Below are 18,844 nucleotides of genomic sequence, written 5' to 3'. Positions count from 1 at the left end.
TGCATTGGGGGTTATAAAGTTTTATTTCATGCAATTGCGCCCAATCACATGCCTCACAATTAAACATTATAAGTCTATGAAAGTCTTTCCAAGACTATAAAACTGGTCGAACCTTGCATTGGGGGTTATAAAGTTTTATTTCATGCAATTGCGCCCAATCACATGCCTCACAATTAAACATTATAAGTCTATGAAACGAAACTTTACATTGGAGGACATTGTTTCATCCGTGAACTCAAATATACTTAGATGATAAATCATAGCCTTAATCGTCACTGGCTCGCTTGCACGGTCTCGGTTTGTTTTCGAGCCAAGTATTTTTGGGAGGAAAAAGTCTTTTTTGCCACCCTCAACTTTAGGCGAATCTGTTTTTCCTCCCTGAACAACAAAATCATCCGTCCAGCCTCCTCAGACTCACAAAACCGTTCAGATAACCTCCCTGAGCGGTTTGAGGGTGATGTGGCAGCGGTTTTTCTCCTTTTCTTTTATTTTTTATTTTGACTAAATCTTTGAAAAATTACAATAAATCACAAAATCATAAAAAGGAAAATTTTAATTTTGTTGAACTCCACATAAGCAGATCTACGCATTGAACATATTATATGGTATAATTTAGTACAAATATTTTGTTGTAGATTTAGATATATATTTTTCTTTAATTAATTTATAGTTATAGTCTCCGTCGTCCAATTACGATGAAATTTTTATGGTGATCTAATCATTATATCATTGAGATATAGTAAAAGTTTTATAATTATTGAATCATGTATGACTGAGTTATTGATTTATCTACATTTATCTATAGATTGGTCTAGATTTATCTAGGTTTATATAGATAAATCTATAGCTCAGTCAAACATGATCCAATAATTATAAAATTTGTACTATAGCTCAATCATATAATGATTATCCCACCATAAAAATTTCACCATAATTAGGCAACAGAAACTGTAGATATAAATTAATTATAGAAAAGCATATATCTAAAACTATAGAAAAAAATTGTACTAAAGTATATCATATAATATATTCAATGTGTAGATCTACTTACGTGGAGTTAAACAAAATTGAATTTTCTCTTTTATGATTTTTTGTGATTTACTGTGATTTTTCAAATATTTAGTCAGAATAAAAAAGAAAAGAAAAGGGGAAAACCGCTGCCATGTCACCTTTAAACCGCTTAAGGAGGTTATGTGAACGGTTTTGTGAGTGAGAAGGATGGACGGACGATTTTGTTGTTTAGAGAAGAAAAATAGATTCGGTCTAAAATTGAGGATGATAAAAAGAACTTTTTCCTTTTTAGGACGACCAGCGAGCTTTGGCCCAGCCCAGGGCCCTTGTGCCTAGCCCAAAACCTGGTGTATCAGCACACCACTTCGCTAGGGCCCAGCCAGGCGCTAACTCGCGGCACCGTCCCCAGCCCGACATGGACAACGAAGAAGAACGGCGACAGAGGGCATCACAGTTTTTTTTTCTAACGCAGTAAGATTAAATTACTACAGAGAAGATGATATCTTGTGGCAGCTCAAGTCCTAGATCTGGAAGGATCCTAGGACTGTGTGGCTTTTCACTGCCAATGTGCACCGGGTATTCTTCCCAAGTTGCCCACGGTACTACAGCCGGGGGTGGGGGTAAACTCGGAGTACGCGTTAGGTACTCGGGCCAATCTTTTTGATCTACTCGGTGTCAACTAGCAATGAGCACGATGAACTCTGTTATGAGTAATCAGCCATGCATGTAATGCTTGCACTTTTGTGGTGCTCAGGAGCTCCAAAAAAAAAAATCAATGTTACAGGAACCGATGAATTGTGTTTAGTATGCTGGTAGCTGTGTATTCACCATGTGCTGTAAAGTTTCCAAAATGTGTTCGTCCGGGGTTTGCCGTTGGAGCTGGGGTCTCTAGGCTGACCAACTCCTTATTTACGCTGAGAGGTTGCTGTTAATTTGAAGGACTATTCTAAAGATTGTTTCCTGTATTTTATCGAGTTTAGTATAGGAGCTCGTACTACTATAGAGTCCTGAGCTGAGCTGATGAAGTACACTGGTTCGGAGAGCACGATCTTGTTTTTTTATTCCACTATAGGAAACGTGTATTTTGTACAAGGAGAATCACCCGAAATGATGTTTCGGATGAGAGTTACCTGTTCCTTTTAATCTCTTATTAAGAATCCAAAACCACTGTATTAGCCAAAAAATTATACTACAAGGTGAGAAAAGGGAAAAGCTTTCCAAGCAGATCGAGAGCTGGAGAATCCAAAACCTAGTAGTAATTAAACGGCTCTTAATTTTTCTCAACCGTCATGTGCATAAAAGTTCGCACTTCACTTGCATATTGATGTAATTCCCTTGTTTTTCAATCATACTTGCTTAAGAACATATCAGCTGCAAACCAATTTTTTCTTGCAAACCGTGCAAACTTTAATTTGGACCACCAGATCAACATTCAAGGGACACGGAGGGATTGAATAATTTACAATTAACTGTCCGTCTCTAATCACACTTGCTTTCCTTAAGGCCAACCTTAGTGGGAGGGTCATAGAAGTGTCATGAGGATTAAATTTGCTGATGTGATAGAAGAGAGAGAAAAAAGAGTGTCATGAAATATGTGAGAGGAGTGTCATCACCATAACACTCTTCCGGCTCGGTTACCTAGTTCACAGTCTAGATAACCGTGCGATGACACTCCCCATTGAGATTATGCTTTAAGTTAACACCTTTCTGGCTTCTGATTAGCGATTTGCAATTAGCATGAGTCAAATAGCAATAGTGAAAGCCTTCGTCCTCCCGTTGCCGACATTGACATGGATTTCCGCTCCATCCGGCGAGCATTATATTCTGTCAGACTCCGGCCGGCACCGAAACTTCGAAAGCTGACTCGTCCATGCGTCTCTGTTAGGATCTAGCGCTTCTAGTTCAGCACTTCAGCGTCATCCCAGCAAGCTATCTACCTGCAGTGCAGGGGGTCGACCATGTCGGACCAAGCTGTCGCGGCTGACCGGCGAGGCTGCCAGCATCCGCCGTTCCGCCTTCTGGCCGTCCTCGTCCTCCTCTTCCTCGGGGCGCCGTGCGCCATCTTCTTCGTCATGTCGACCGGCCTTGCTCGCCTCCCCCGCATCCGCGTCGAGTACGACCGCTGCCACGCTCACTCCAGCGCGCGTACGGATCAGCCGCCGCCGTCACTGTCACCGTCGCCGCCGCTGCGCCAGCTGACGGACCCGCCGCACTCGCTCGGCCCGGTCCCGTCGGACTACGACGAGCGCAGAGTGTAACAACCACCACGCGGACAGTCCGCGAGGTGACGGCGGACAGTCCGCGAGGCGTCGCCCAGATATTTATCTGGATGGGCGTGGGACCCACTCGTCAGTCCTCTCTTCTTCCTCTTTCCTTCCAGAGCCGAGCGGAGCTCGAGCTCCCGCGCCATCGTCGCCCCTTGCTTCGATCTCCCTCCTCCGTCCACCAAACCTTGATTCCTTGCATAGGAACATTCCTCGGCACCTCCTCCACCTTCCTAAACCCCTAAACCGGCTTCTCCCCGGCCGGAATCTTTCCACCACCGCCGGACACCATTGGAGGTGCTTGAAGCTTGCCCCACCGCCGATCTGCCTCTCCGGTCGTCCTCCACTCGAACCGACCGCGGGAATGGATTCGTGGTGAGTTTCTTATGCTTCCCAGCCTTTTTCCCCTTCCATGGCGTGTCGCCGGCGCCGGAGCACGGCCTCCGCCGTCGCCGCCGCCCTTGCTGCCGCCTAGGGCGAGGGTCAGGAATTAGTTATCGCGGACGGTCCGCCTGGGGGGCGCGGACGGTCCGCAGGTCAGGTTAGTTTTGTCCAGAGACGATGTTGCCTCTGGTTGTTTTTGCAAGATTGACTGCGGACAGTCCGCTATCGGGGAGCGGACGGTCCGCCATTGAGGCTCAAATTTGTTCCAGAGACGATGTCGTCTCTGGAGGTTCGCAGGGGTGAACTGCGGACGGTCCGCTACTAGGGCGCGGACAGTCCGCAGTAGAGTCTAGGAAATTGTCCAGAGACGTTTTCGTCTCTGGTGGGTTGAGTACTTGAACTGCGGACGGTCCGCCAGGGGTGGCCGGACAGTCCGCAGGTAAAATGGGAAAAAAATTCCAGAGACGTTGTTGCCTCTGCTGGGTTGGTAGGATAGTGCGGCGGACAGTCCGCCACTCGGGCGCGGACAGTCCGCAGGGTATTTCAGTTAAAGTAAACTAGTTACAATTCTTGGGCTGCACTCATTTAATACATATGCATACGTGTAGCATCCGCATCTGAGGGAGCCGTCTTTGAGGCGATCGCGGCACCACAAGAGCAAACGACGCAAGCCCAAGAGGAGAGGTGTGAGCACCCGGCCCAAGGCCCGTCTGGCCCCAGTGTTGAGCAGCAGGCGCAAGGCAAGCCCCGGTGCACATCCTAGTATTTTAAATTAAGACACCTATGTATGTTTCTACTACTTGTGCATTAAGTTCAGGAATTGTTTGGAACCCTAGTTGCATGATTCATAGGATTCCCGGAGTTATACCAGCATGTATAGGACGATAGTTGTGCTAAGCTTAGCGTTACCGGTAGAAGACGAGTGGTCTCCTGCACTCGCGAGATGTAGAATGTTAGGAGTCGAGTAATTTCCGGTTACTCGCGAGATACGTTATTATCTTTATATGATTCAGTATGTGAGATTGGTTTTGAAATGAACATGGAAATGTGAGACCGGGCGGGGATGATGGATAGGTATGGCAGCAGGACAGGGTTCCTGGGTGTCTTAGCCCCGTCTGTGTCGATTAAGGACCGGTGGATGTGGCAGTGCTGATCGGGGATTGAACTGTACTAACCGCATGCCGGGAGTAGGAGGTAGTCGAAACCGGTAAGCCGAGTACTGCCTTGCTTCGAAAGTACAGGAACCCGCACCCAACTCCTGGGGCGAGTCGAGTAGTCGCGGAGAATTGGGATGCATGTGTTTACTTTTGGTGGTCTCACGTTGAGCTCGGCTGACCATATGTCGTTGGGCTGGTTCCTGTAGTTCGAGGCGGGGAGGGGAATGGTTGGTATGTATAGTCCGACGGGGCAAATACGTGCCGTGTTGGTTAGGTCCACCTTGCAAGGTTAAATCGGATCGATTCGCCGTGTCTCGCGGTTATGAGGGCCTTGGTCTCTTTGTCACACCGTAGCAAAAATGTAGAATATGAGTTAGGAATGTTTATATAAAATATTGAGCTCACCAAATTATTTTTGCTTGCATCACCATGATTGCTATAGTAGGTCTTCGCGAATATGAGATGAGAGTTAATTTTTATAGAATCTGAAGCTAAAATAATGAGAGTAAGGAATTACTTTAGTTGCTTTTTCTGCAAAATAACCACCAGCCAAAATCCTTGCATGTCTAGCTATGTGGGCTAAGTTATACCCACTGGTCGGGTAAGCCTTGCTGAGTATTAGAATACTCAGGGTTTGTTGCCAACATTATTTCAGGGCACGCAGACGTAGACTTCTGTCCCTGCTGCGCCAAGTTCATCCGCCGGGATGCAGAGGGATGGGTGGTCGTGGAGCCGGACGTCTAGTTAGGGATCTCTCTAGGGCTCACTTTTGGTAGCTGTAGGCCCCGTTCCTCTAGACGAACCAGGATTTCAGTATTGAAAAGTTTGTGAAGTATGTATTTATTCAAACTCGGTTTGTAAAACTTAAGGTCAAGTTCTATGTATATTTGTTGTATATTCAATTATGTGTCGTGCTTGTACCATCTGCGCCCACCTTCGCGTGGGACTATCGGTGATGTTTCGATCGGGACGTGGGTTGCGAAGGGATCGCCAAATTAAGCCATTAAGCTAATGAGCCTGATGTGTTCAAATGACGGCCATTACGCTTAATTAGAGTTTTAATTTGGCGGTTCCGTCACAGCTGGTATCAGAGCCGAAACGCACCGAGGGTGGTACAGGCATGACTAAATTTCGAGTTTTTCTAAAAATATAAAAATGGGTTTTGTGCGTAGGGCGAGCATGCATCTCATTTTTGGAGGGTTTTTGGGGTTTTTCCGTGGGAGTTGGTGGGGGTGTGAGTCTACGATCCTAAGGACCTTTGTAGATGACGTACGGATCGAGAGGGTTGGTAGGGGGCGTAAAAGGTTGCGAGAGTATCGTCGGTCGGACCGGAGGCACTGTCGCGAGGCATGTTCAGCGGACAGTCCGGTTAGGACCGCGGACGGTCCGCCAGACCTTGAGAGAAATTTACCAGAGCCGGGTGGAACTGAGTCTGGTTGACAGTGCGCACGGCGGACGGTCCGCAGACTCTCCGCGGACAGTCCGGTCGACTAGGATTTTGGGAAGCGGACGGTCCGCCCATGTACTGCGGACGGTCCGCCGTACTAATTTCGGCTGGACCAGGGCAGCTCGGTCAGACCAATTGGTGGCGCCGATCGATCGCCTGGTCCCGCCTGCTAGTATCCTTCAGAATTGTTTTGAAGCCCTACCTTCTGCATTGTGCCATGACTTGCAAGGATTAATTTGCTATCGGTTTTGTCTTGATTTATCTGGATGAGGGAACTAATCTCGTCATGGTTGAATGCAGAATGGGAGAACCACCGAACCCTCCTGAGTTGGCCCAGGCCATTGCGGCCATGCTCACTGGGCGCGATGAGCAGACGGCACTCCTCCGTGAGCTCGTGGCGCAGGGCAGAGCGCCGCAGCCTGGACCTCACCATCAGCCGCCTGCTCCTGGATATCCAGAGTTTCTGGCTACTCAACCACCGCTCTTCCATAAAGCGGATGAACCGCTGGAGGCAGACAGCTGGCTTCGGACTATCGAGTCCAAATTCACCCTACACCAGTACAATGATGGGGACAAGGCAGGATTTGCCGCTCAGCAGCTTAGGGGCCCAGCACGCACATGGTGGGACAATCATGTGGCAATGTTCCCTGCGGACACCCATTTTACTTGGGCACAGTTCCGGGAAGCCTTCAGGGCACATCACATTCCAGCGGGGGTGATTAGAAGGAAGCTCACCGAGTTCTTGGCCCTGAAGCAGGGCAATAACAGTGTACTACAGTACTCCCAAGCGTTCAACACTCTCTCACAGTATGCTGGGTACCATGTGGACACTGACGAGAAGAAGCAGGCCTGTTTCAGGCAGGGGCTCAGTACCAAGCTCCAGGATCGCTTGGCGATGGTCAGGTTCGACAGTTTCAGTGAGCTAGTCAACGGGGCTATCATACAGGAGGACGCCCACCTAGCTCACAAGGCAGAAAAGAAGAGAAAGGCGCCGGCAGCGGGGTCCTCTAGCAGTGCCCCTCAGAGATTTCGCTTGGTGCAGTCGGGCCCACAGCGAGCTCCTTTTCAGCACCAGCCACAGCAGCAGTGGGGATACAGGCCCCCTCAGTACACTCAGCCACAGGGGACGGTCAGGCCTCCTGCTCCTCAGCAGAATGAGCAGAAGGTCTGGGTGCAGCAGCCGGGGGTGCGCCCCAATCTGTTTCCGTGCTACAACTGCGGGCAGCCGGGTCACTTTGCACGGAATTGCCCAATGCCACCCAAGCAAGGCCAGCAGTCGAGCCAGCAGAGTCAGAAGCAGCAAGTGGCCCACTTCAAGCCGGGGCAAGTGCACTACACCACCCTCGAGGGTATTCCTGAGGGAGCTCCAGTGATGGCGGGTACGTTCTCAGTAAATGAACAACCCGTTACAGTATTATTTGATTCAGGGGCGTCTCATACCTTTATTAGCAAGGGGTGTATTGTTAGACTGGGATTAAAAACTGAAAGCATGCCCAAGCCATACCACATTTATTCGCCTGGGGGGAAGTTAATCACCAATCAGTTTGTTAAGCAAGTACCCCTACAGTTGCAAGGAAAAATTTTCCCTATGGCCCTGATAATGTTACCAACCCAAAGGATAGATATTATATTGGGTATGAACTGGATGGAGGGTCAGGGAGTTACCCTGGACACGACCTCACAATCTGTGCACATCAACTCCTCTATTCATGGTAGTATGACTTTAAATTTGAGGGATCCAGCGTCTTTGACTCATGCGGTGCACCACGCCGAGGGCAAGAAGCTAGAGGACATACCAGTGGTGTGTAAATATCCAGACGTCTTTCCGGATGATTTGCCTGGAATGCCGCCTGATCGTGACGTGGAGTTTACCATTGAATTGCAACCGGGTACGGCACCGATTTCTAGGAGGCCTTACCGGATGCCACCCAATGAGCTGGCGGAGTTAAAGAAACAATTACAGAAATTGCTTGATAAGGGCTATATCCGTCCTAGCAAGTCACCTTGGGGCTGTCCTGCACTCTTTGTGAAAAAGAAAGATGAGAGCCTCAGGCTGTGTGTGGATTACAGACTTCTGAATGCCGTCACAATCAAAAATAAATATCCCCTTCCCCGGATTGATATTCTGTTTGATCAGCTATTCGGGGCCAAAGTATTTTCCAAGATTGATCTCCGCTCTGGCTATTATCAGATAAAGATTAGAGCTGAGGATATTCCCAAGACAGCTTTTTCCACCAGATACGGACTTTTTGAATATCTGGTCATGTCTTTCGGGCTAACCAATGCCCCTGCTCATTTCATGTACCTCATGAACTCGGTATTCATGCCCGAGCTAGATAAGTTTGTCGTTGTTTTCATCGACGACATTCTTATATTTTCCAAGAATGAAGAAGAGCATGCAGAGCATCTCCGCATTGTGCTTCAGCGCCTGCGGGAGCACAAGCTGTATGCCAAATTTAGCAAATGCGATTTTTGGCTCAAGGAAGTCCAGTTCTTGGGCCACATCATCTCGGACAAAGGGATTTCGGTTGATCCTAGCAAGATTCAGGATGTCCTGGATTGGCAGGCTCCTACCTCTGTTCCTGAGATTCGAAGTTTTCTTGGGCTAGCAGGATATTATCGCCGGTTTGTACCGGAGTTCTCAAAAATTGCTAGGCCCATGACCGAATTACTCAAGAAAGGAGTGAGATTTAGTTGGGGCAACAATTGTGAGCAGGCTTTCCAGACCTTGAGAAGACTTCTGACGTCTGCTCCTGTCCTGGCTCAGCCAGATATCACTCGACCATTTGATGTTTATTGTGATGCATCAGGTATGAGTTTTGGCCGCATTCTCATTTCCGCCTTTGACTTAGCCAGGTATGATTCTGGCCTTGATGTTTGTATGTGATGCATTAGGTACGGGCCTTGGCTGCGTCCTTATGCAAGATCAGCGGGTGATAGCTTATGCTTCCAGAGCACTTAGACGACACGAAGAGAATTATGCCACTCATGATTTGGAATTGGCAGCAGTGGTGCATGCGCTGAAGATTTGGCGTCATTATCTTCTGGGTAATCCTGTGCATATATACTCCGACCACAAGAGTCTAAAGTATATTTTTACTCAGAATGAGCTAAACTTGCGCCAGAGACGGTGGTTGGAATTGATTAAGGATTATGATCTGGAAATCCACTATCACCCGGGTAAAGCTAATGTGGTAGCAGATGCATTGAGCAGAAAGGCAAGTTGCAACTGTATCTCAGTAACCCCTATGCATGCAACTCTATGTCAAGAGATGGAGAAGTTGAATTTGGCTATAGTAGCTGAGGGTACACTTACTCATATTACCCTCACTCCAACACTGCGGGATCAAATTATTGCCGCTCAAAGAGATAATATTGGCATGGAAAGGATTAGGCAGAGGCTTATGGAAAGTGACCCTCGTGTGGCATGTTTTCAGCTAGATAGCGAGGGTGTGCTATGGTTTAAGAACCGGCTGGTGGTACCTAAGGATTTAGAACTCCGGAAACAAATTCTGGATGAGGCTCACCTCTCTAGGTATTCTATCCATCCTGGCAGCAACAAGATGTATCAGGATCTGAAACAGCGGTTTTGGTGGACAAGGATGAAGCGGGAAATCGCAAGTTATGTGTCAGAATGTGACACCTGTCGGAGGGTTAAGGCTAGCCACTTGAGATCAGCCGGCCCCTTGCAGCCATTGAGTATTCCATCCTGGAAGTGGGAAGACATTAGTATGGATTTCATCGTCGGTCTACCCAAAACTTCCAAGGGGTATGACTCGATATGGGTTATTGTAGATCGTCTCACCAAGTCGGCCCATTTTCTACCGGTAAAGACTACACATGCGGCGAAGCAATACGCTCAGCTATATATAGATCGCATTGTGAGTCTTCATGGAATTCCAAAAACAATCATTTCGGACCGGGGTGCTCAGTTCATTGCCCGGTTTTGGGAGCACTTTCATGCCGCCCTCGGCACTCGGCTCCTCCGCAGCTCGGCTTATCATCCCCAGACTGACGGTCAGACAGAGAGAATAAACCAAATATTAGAGGACATGCTTAGAGCTTGCGTGCTCACCTACAGTCAGAAATGGGATGAGTGCTTGCCATTGGCCGAGTTTGCTTATAACAACAGTTATCAAGAAAGCATCAAGATGGCTCCATTTGCGGCCTTATATGGACGGAAGTGCAGAACACCTTTGAATTGGTCAGAAGCGGGGGAGAGAACTTTCTTTGGGCCCGATATGGTGAATGAAGCAGAAGAGCAGGTTCGGGTCATTCAGGAAAATTTGAAGATTGCCCAATCCCGACAAAAGAGTTATGCGGACAAGAAGCGTCAATCCACCCTGTTTCAAGTGGGGGATCATGTCTATCTGCGGGTATCTCCAATGAAAGGGGTTCAACGGTTCGGGGTGAAAGGAAAGCTCGCACCTCGTTATGTTGGGCCTTTTCTTATTGTTGAGCAATGTGGGCCAGTGGCATACCGTTTGGAGCTTCCTGCCCACTTATCCGCGGTTCATAATATATTCCACGTATCTCAGCTCAGGAAATGCCTCCGTGTTCCAGAGAAGGTGCTTGACATTGAGAAACTACAAGTGGAACCCGATCTTGTCTATCCCGAATACCCAATCAAAATTGTTGATCACAAAACCAGGGTCACTCGGAATCAAACCAGTGAATTCTATAAAGTGCAATGGAGCAATCACTCTGAGCGGGAAGCTACTTGGGAGACGGAGGAATTTGTTCGGACTAAATGTCCGGAATTGCTACAAGTCTACCAAGGTACACCCCAATTTATAACTCTCCCTTTAGCTATTCCTTAAATCTCGGGGCGAGATTTCTTTTAGGGGGTAGGATTGTAACAACCACCACGCGGACAGTCCGCGAGGTGACGGCGGACAGTCCGCGAGGCGTCGCCCAGATATTTATCTGGATGGGCGTGGGACCCACTCGTCAGTCCTCTCTTCTTCCTCTTTCCTTCCAGAGCCGAGCGGAGCTCGAGCTCCCGCGCCATCGTCGCCCCTTGCTTCGATCTCCCTCCTCCGTCCACCAAACCTTGATTCCTTGCATAGGAACATTCCTCGGCACCTCCTCCACCTTCCTAAACCCCTAAACCGGCTTCTCCCCGGCCGGAATCTTTCCACCACCGCCGGACACCATTGGAGGTGCTTGAAGCTTGCCCCACCGCCGATCTGCCTCTCCGGTCGTCCTCCACTCGAACCGACCGCGGGAATGGATTCGTGGTGAGTTTCTTATGCTTCCCAGCCTTTTTCCCCTTCCATGGCGTGTCGCCGGCGCCGGAGCATGGCCTCCGCCGTCGCCGCCGCCCTTGCTGCCGCCTAGGGCGAGGGTCAGGAATTAGTTATCGCGGACGGTCCGCCTGGGGGGCGCGGACGGTCCGCAGGTCAGGTTAGTTTTGTCCAGAGACGATGTTGCCTCTGGTTGTTTTTGCAAGATTGACTGCGGACAGTCCGCTATCGGGGAGCGGACGGTCCGCCATTGAGGCTCAAATTTGTTCCAGAGACGATGTCGTCTCTGGAGGTTCGCAGGGGTGAACTGCGGACGGTCCGCTACTAGGGCGCGGACAGTCCGCAGTAGAGTCTAGGAAATTGTCCAGAGACATTTTCGTCTCTGGTGGGTTGAGTACTTGAACTGCGGACGGTCCGCCAGGGGTGGCCGGACAGTCCGCAGGTAAAATGGGAAAAAAAATCCAGAGACGTTGTTGCCTCTGCTGGGTTGGTAGGATAGTGCGGCGGACAGTCCGCCACTCGGGCGCGGACAGTCCGCAGGGTATTTCAGTTAAAGTAAACTAGTTACAATTCTTGGGCTGCACTCATTTAATACATATGCATACGTGTAGCATCCGCATCTGAGGGAGCTGTCTTTGAGGCGATCGCGGCACCACAAGAGCAAACGACGCAAGCCCAAGAGGAGAGGTGTGAGCACCCGGCCCAAGGCCCGTCTGGCCCCAGTGTTGAGCAGCAGGCGCAAGGCAAGCCCCGGTGCACATCCTAGTATTTTAAATTAAGACACCTATGTATGTTTCTACTACTTGTGCATTAAGTTCAGGAATTGTTTGGAACCCTAGTTGCATGATTCATAGGATTCCCGGAGTTATACCAGCATGTATAGGACGATAGTTGTGCTAAGCTTAGCGTTACCGGTAGAAGACGAGTGGTCTCCTGCACTCGCGAGATGTAGAATGTTAGGAGTCGAGTAATTTCCGGTTACTCGCGAGATACGTTATTATCTTTATATGATTCAGTATGTGAGATTGGTTTTGAAATGAACATGGAAATGTGAGACCGGGCGGGGATGATGGATAGGTATGGCAGCAGGACAGGGTTCCTGGGTGTCTTAGCCCCGTCTGTGTCGATTAAGGACCGGTGGATGTGGCAGTGCTGATCGGGGATTGAACTGTACTAACCGCATGCCGGGAGTAGGAGGTAGTCGAAACCGGTAAGCCGAGTACTGCCTTGCTTCGAAAGTACAGGAACCCGCACCCAACTCCTGGGGCGAGTCGAGTAGTCGCGGAGAATTGGGATGCATGTGTTTACTTTTGGTGGTCTCACGTTGAGCTCGGCTGACTATATGTCGTTGGGCTGGTTCCTGTAGTTCGAGGCGGGGAGGGGAATGGTTGGTATGTATAGTCCGACGGGGCAAATACGTGCCGTGTTGGTTAGGTCCACCTTGCAAGGTTAAATCGGATCGATTCGCCGTGTCTCGCGGTTATGAGGGCCTTGGTCTCTTTGTCACACCGTAGCAAAAATGTAGAATATGAGTTAGGAATGTTTATATAAAATATTGAGCTCACCAAATTATTTTTGCTTGCATCACCATGATTGCTATAGTAGGTCTTCGCGAATATGAGATGAGAGTTAATTTTTATAGAATCTGAAGCTAAAATAATGAGAGTAAGGAATTACTTTAGTTGCTTTTTCTGCAAAATAACCACCAGCCAAAAGCCTTGCATGTCTAGCTATGTGGGCTAAGTTATACCCACTGGTCGGGTAAGCCTTGCTGAGTATTAGAATACTCAGGGTTTGTTGCCAACATTATTTCAGGGCACGCAGACGTAGACTTCTGTCCCTGCTGCGCCAAGTTCATCCGCCGGGATGCAGAGGGATGGGTGGTCGTGGAGCCGGACGTCTAGTTAGGGATCTCTCTAGGGCTCACTTTTGGTAGCTGTAGGCCCCGTTCCTCTAGACGAACCAGGATTTCAGTATTGAAAAGTTTGTGAAGTATGTATTTATTCAAACTCGGTTTGTAAAACTTAAGGTCAAGTTCTATGTATATTTGTTGTATATTCAATTATGTGTCGTGCTTGTACCATCTGCGCCCACCTTCGCGTGGGACTATCGGTGATGTTTCGATCGGGACGTGGGTTGCGAAGGGATCGCCAAATTAAGCCATTAAGCTAATGAGCCTGATGTGTTCAAATGACGGCCATTACGCTTAATTAGAGTTTTAATTTGGCGGTTCCGTCACACAGAGCCCAGTGGCTCCGCGACAACCCGCGGTTCCCGGCCTTCGTCGCGCCGGGGAGGCCCCGGGTGCTCGTGGTGACCGGGTCGTCGCCGCGCCGGTGCAGCGCCCCGGACGGCGACCACCTGCTGCTCCGCGCGTTCAAGAACAAGGTGGACTACTGCCGCGTCCACGGCTTCGACATCTTCTACAGCACGGCGGTGCTCGACGCGGAGCTGACGGGGTTCTGGACCAAGCTGCCGCTGCTGCGCGCCCTGATGCTCGCGCACCCGGAGACGGAGTTCCTGTGGTGGATGGACTCCGACCTGATGCTCACCGACATGCTGTTCGAGCCGCCGTGGGACAGGTACGGGAGCCACAACCTCGTCATCCCGGGCTGGGACGCCAAGGTGTACAGCGCCAAGAGCAGGCTCGGCGTCAACGCCGGCAGCTTCATCATCCGGAACTGCCGGTGGTCGCTCGACCTGCTCGACGCGTGGGCGCGCATGGGGCCGCGCGGCCCCGTGCGCGAGATGTACGGCAAGCTCATCGCCGGGACGCTCTCCGACCGCGGGCCGTACGAGGCCTGCGACCACTCGACGCTCATGTACCTGCTCGTGACGGAGCGCGGCAGGTGGGGCGGCAAGACGTTCCTCGAGAGCTCGTACAGCCTGCACGGCTTCTGGGCGGGGATCGTGGACAGGTATGAGGAGATGCGGCGCGATCCGGCGCCGGGTCCCGGCGGCGAGCGGTGGCCGTTGGTGACGCACTTCGTCGGGTGCAAGCCGTGCGGCGGGGTTGACTCGAGCTACGACACCGCGCGGTGCCGGCGCGGCATGGAGCGCGCGCTCAACTTCGCCGACGACCAGATACTGAACCTGTACGGCTTCGAGCACGAGTCGCTTAACAGCACCGCCGTGCGGCGCGTCCGGAACGACACCGGCGGGCCGCTGGACGCGGACGACGTGGTGCTCCGCCGGCTCTTGCACCCGACGTTCAGAGCTGCCAACTTGTGATTTAATCAATGAGCTTCTCAAGGGCTAAGGGGAATATCATTCTTGGTGTTGCACACGGATTTCTATTCTTCATTAGTAGGCACATGTTTTGCAATGCAACTTCTGTGATGAATGCCTCATGCAAATCTTCTTGCTTATCACAGTACTTGGCTAAAGCAAAAGAAACTTATTCTTTTAGATTAAAAAGAAACTTAAGTTATTTTTGAGGGGGTAAAAAAGAAACTTAAATGAGAAAACAAAAGTCTGTCACCATCAAATTTCGACGCAATGATCTCCTGGTCCACGAAGGTGAAGTCGTCACCGTGGCCCAGAACCGTTGTTGGCCCACTCCATGTCGTCTGTCGGTGGGCCGGCCGGTCTCCTGGCCCATCTGTGATTTTTTTTAATTAAAAAAAAAACTCTCTGAGTTTCTAACATTTCATCAACCGTGCAAAGACGTGAGACGTGCCAGCCGTCAGTGTGCAGCCTGGGGAGAATAATCCTACACAGGTTTTAAGCCGATGCACATGGGCAATTAAAGCACTGGAAACCCTAAGACGCATCGAGATTCGGAACCTGCACTTCCAGAAATTCGCTGCTCAGTATTATTTTTAATCCCCAGCAATCCCCAGGCAGCCATTTTTCTCCTTTTCAGATTCCGCTTGGCTATGAACTTCTGCAAAAGAAAAATGGAGCCACCCGTCGTTTGACCCTTGCCACACGATCGATGGCATAAACAAAGCACGTAAAAACAAAACTAAAACGGAGTCCTTCGAGCAGACACGAATGCCAAGACAAAGAATCAATTCTACAATTACAAGTCGCTGGGTGCAGCTCCCGGCCGTCTGGTGACAACTGACAATGAGGGAAAACCACGGCGGCAAGCCGGCCGGCAACCGGCGGCACTACCGCCGCTGCGTCCCGGCAGCCTCCAACGTCGCGGTCGCCTTCCTGCTCCTCGCGATCTGCGTGCTCTACCTCGTCTTCGGCCCGGCCAACTCCGACCTCGACCTCGCCATCCCGCGTATCCGCGTCAAGTTCAAGGAACAACCCGTCCGCACAGCCGTCCCGGCGCCGCCTGTCGCCGCCGCGCCTGCGCCCGGCAAAGCGACCGACGACGGCGAGGACAGCCGCCTCCCGCCGCCGCGCCAGCTGACGGACCCGCCCTACTCTCTGGGCCGCACCATCCTGGACTACGACGCGCGCCGGTCGGCCTGGCTCGCCGCGCACCCGGAGTTCACCACGCGCGTGGCGCCCGGCGGACGGCCGCGGGTGCTGGTCGTCACGGGGTCGGCTCCCGGCCGGTGCCCCGACCCGGACGGCGACCACCTGCTGATGCGCGCGTTCAAGAACAAGGCCGACTACTGCCGCGTGCACGGCCTCGAGGTGTTCTACAACACGGCGTTCCTGGACGCCGAGATGTCCGGCTTCTGGGCGAAGCTGCCGCTGCTGCGGACGCTGATGCAGGCGCACCCGGAGGTGGAGCTCTTCTGGTGGGTGGACTCGGACGCCGTGTTCACGGACATGCTCTTCGAGCTGCCGTGGGAGAGGTACGAGCCCTACAACCTCGTGCTCCACGGCTGGGCCGCCAAGGTGTTCGAGGAGAAGAGCTGGGTCGGCATCAACACCGGCAGCTTCCTCATCCGCAACTGCCAGTGGTCGCTCGACCTCCTCGACGCGCTGGCGCCCATGGGGCCGCGCGGCCCCGTGCGGGACAGGTACGGCGAGCTCTTCGCGCAGGAGCTCTCCGGGCGGCCGCCGTTCGAGGCCGACGACCAGTCGGCGCTCATCTACCTGCTCGTGACGCAGCGGAGCAGGTGGGGCGACAAGACGTTCATGGAGAGCACCTACGAGCTCAACGGGTTCTGGGAGGGGATCGTTGACAGGTACGAGGAGCTTCGCCGCAAGGGCCGCCCTAGCGACCTCGGCGACGGCCGGTGGCCGCTCGTGACGCACTTCGTCGGGTGCAAGCCGTGCCGGCGCTACGCGGACAGCTACCCGGCGGACCGGTGCCGGCGCGGCATGGAGCGCGCGTTCAACTTCGCCGACGACAAGATACTGAGGCTGTACGGGTTCGAGCACGAGTTGCTCAACACCACGGCCGTGCAGCGCGTCCGAGACGAGACCGGCGGGCCGCTGGACGCGGACGACGAGGAGCTCGGCCGGCTGTTGCACCCCACGTTCCGGGCCGCCAAACCCACGTAGGCATCTATTGCTTTTTTTTTATAGATTCGTAGGCATCTATTGTTAGTTTGTCAGATGTTGTTTTCCATGGTTGACTTGGTTATCCTAGAGTTATTCTAATGATGTTCTGATACTCGAGTTCATTTGCCTAAGGTTGCTAGCCCGGTTGGTTGGGGGCATTCGGTGGCACCCCCACGGCCGGGGTTCGATTCATGTGTGGAGCGAATTTCCGATCCGTGGGGTAAAAAATCTCCCTCGCTGTGCTCGCCGCAAGGCATGACCCTTATGGGCATGGGCCAGAGTTCGAGGGGTTTCTCGGCCGGGAGAAGCCGTTGTCGGTCGAGTTTTTTTGATACTCGAGTTCATTTTATTTTTTATATACACCATTCTAGAGTTACTACACATCGAAGCAGCCAAGCAGGTAGCATATCCTTTTGAGATTTCCTTTCTACTCAGGACCAAAGTAACGAAGATATCCCTATGATCCAACTCCACACTCCACAGCGAAATCATCTGAAAAAACTCCATAGCCAAACAAGCATTAGTCCAGATCTCGTGTTTTAAGATGTTCGACGCGTTCTCTGCATTACTCTAAAATCATGCACTGAAATACTATAGGATTATTCAATAGGATGAGGCGTTTCATTCCAATGTGTTTCTTGTTCCTATTGTTTTAAAAAGATGAAATGAAGTCTTCAATAAGGAACCACTAATCTCCAACCACCAGTTAAAATAGTAACGCAGTCAACGAAAGTCCCTTGGTGCAGAAACCGCAAAGTTACGGAAGTTTAGTCACTTCTATGCAGGACCTCATGGCTTGCTGCATTGTTTGAACCAAAGATGTTTTTGCGTGGAGTAAAGTAAGTACCATAGTACTAGACAAAGAAACAGTCCCCCTTTCACTTGCCAAAAATTGTAATGGCAGTCGTAAGGCTTCAACCAACTGCAACAAATCAAACCAAATGGAGAAATGGCATCCCAAGCCTTAGAGCATCTCCAACAGTGTAGCTAAATTTCTCTCTCTCTATATTCTCATTTAACTAGCCATTTAGCTAACATCTCCTCTCTATATTGCGGTGAACTCCAACAGACTAGGCAAATAGTAGCAAATTTGACTCGGGCCCACTACTTTCCCTGCGGTGAGCTTGCTTCTCGTGAGCATCTATGTCTTCCTCATCCCTCCCAAACTCTCCACATCTCCTCTCTCTCTTCTCAAACACAGCCATGGCAGCTGCCCCACTGGACTTGACTCCGGCCACCGCATGGCCCTCTCCGACAATTTCAATGCCACCACTAGCACCCCCGGCCCCAACTCCCACTCCCCAGCCCCTACTTAACCCCTCCTGGGCTTCCCAGCATGCCGCCCACAGGCATAGCCGCCGCCATGGTCGCCGCCATCCGTAGCCCGGCCACCTTCCGGCCCAACCAACCGCAAAAATAGGTTCCGTGCACCTAGTAGAAGCTCCCCAACGCATCAATTCCAATCGAAATTGGCTCACGTGGAAACCCCCAAATTCAGTTCCTCTTCTTCTCCATGTCCGGCCACCTCCGGCTGGTTTTCACCACCGCTACAACCACCGACCGACGCCGCGGCGCCCACCTCCAGCTTCGCCGCACTGAGCAGTGGCGCAAGGGCTCCTTCACCGCTGCCCCAACTGAGCGCACTTGCGGGCGTTGTGGAAGCCGGCGACAACACAGGAGGAGGACGATCAGGGCGCGCGCGAGGGTGGAAGGGTGCGCGAGAGAGCGGGAGGGCAAACCGCGAGTGCAGGATTCGGAGATGGCGAGTCGTGAGCCACAGAAAAGAAAGCTAGCGAGCACCGTGGGATGCCGAACGAGATAGCCAGTCGACCCGGATGGAGAGGCTGTTGGATCCTAGTTTTTGGGTTTTCTCTAAATTTTTACCTATCCAAAGCTTTTTACATAGTCTCTTAGAGATGC

The 18,844-nt window shown here is 51.2% G+C and overlaps 2 protein-coding genes across 2 annotated transcripts; both read left to right on the top strand.

Annotated features, from left to right (window-relative positions):
• Positions 1 to 2,969: 2,969 nt before the first annotated feature.
• On the top strand, positions 2,970 to 14,740 carry LOC120689283 (probable glycosyltransferase 4). The gene is made up of 2 exons (XM_039971589.1): positions 2,970 to 3,265; positions 13,753 to 14,740. The coding sequence occupies exons 1-2, from the start codon at positions 2,970 to 2,972 to the stop codon at positions 14,738 to 14,740; spliced, it is 1,284 nt and encodes a 427-aa protein (XP_039827523.1).
• An 821-nt stretch (positions 14,741 to 15,561) lies between these two features.
• LOC120691972 (probable glycosyltransferase 5) lies at positions 15,562 to 16,963 on the top strand. The gene has a single exon (XM_039975178.1). The coding sequence runs from the start codon at positions 15,581 to 15,583 to the stop codon at positions 16,922 to 16,924; it is 1,344 nt and encodes a 447-aa protein (XP_039831112.1). The 5' UTR covers positions 15,562 to 15,580; the 3' UTR covers positions 16,925 to 16,963.
• The last annotated feature ends 1,881 nt before the right edge of the window (positions 16,964 to 18,844 follow it).

This window comes from Panicum virgatum, chromosome 9N, assembly GCF_016808335.1.
Source record: "Panicum virgatum strain AP13 chromosome 9N, P.virgatum_v5, whole genome shotgun sequence".
Classification (NCBI taxonomy): domain Eukaryota; kingdom Viridiplantae; phylum Streptophyta; class Magnoliopsida; order Poales; family Poaceae; genus Panicum; species Panicum virgatum.
This window is presented reverse-complemented; position numbering and strand designations above follow the sequence as displayed.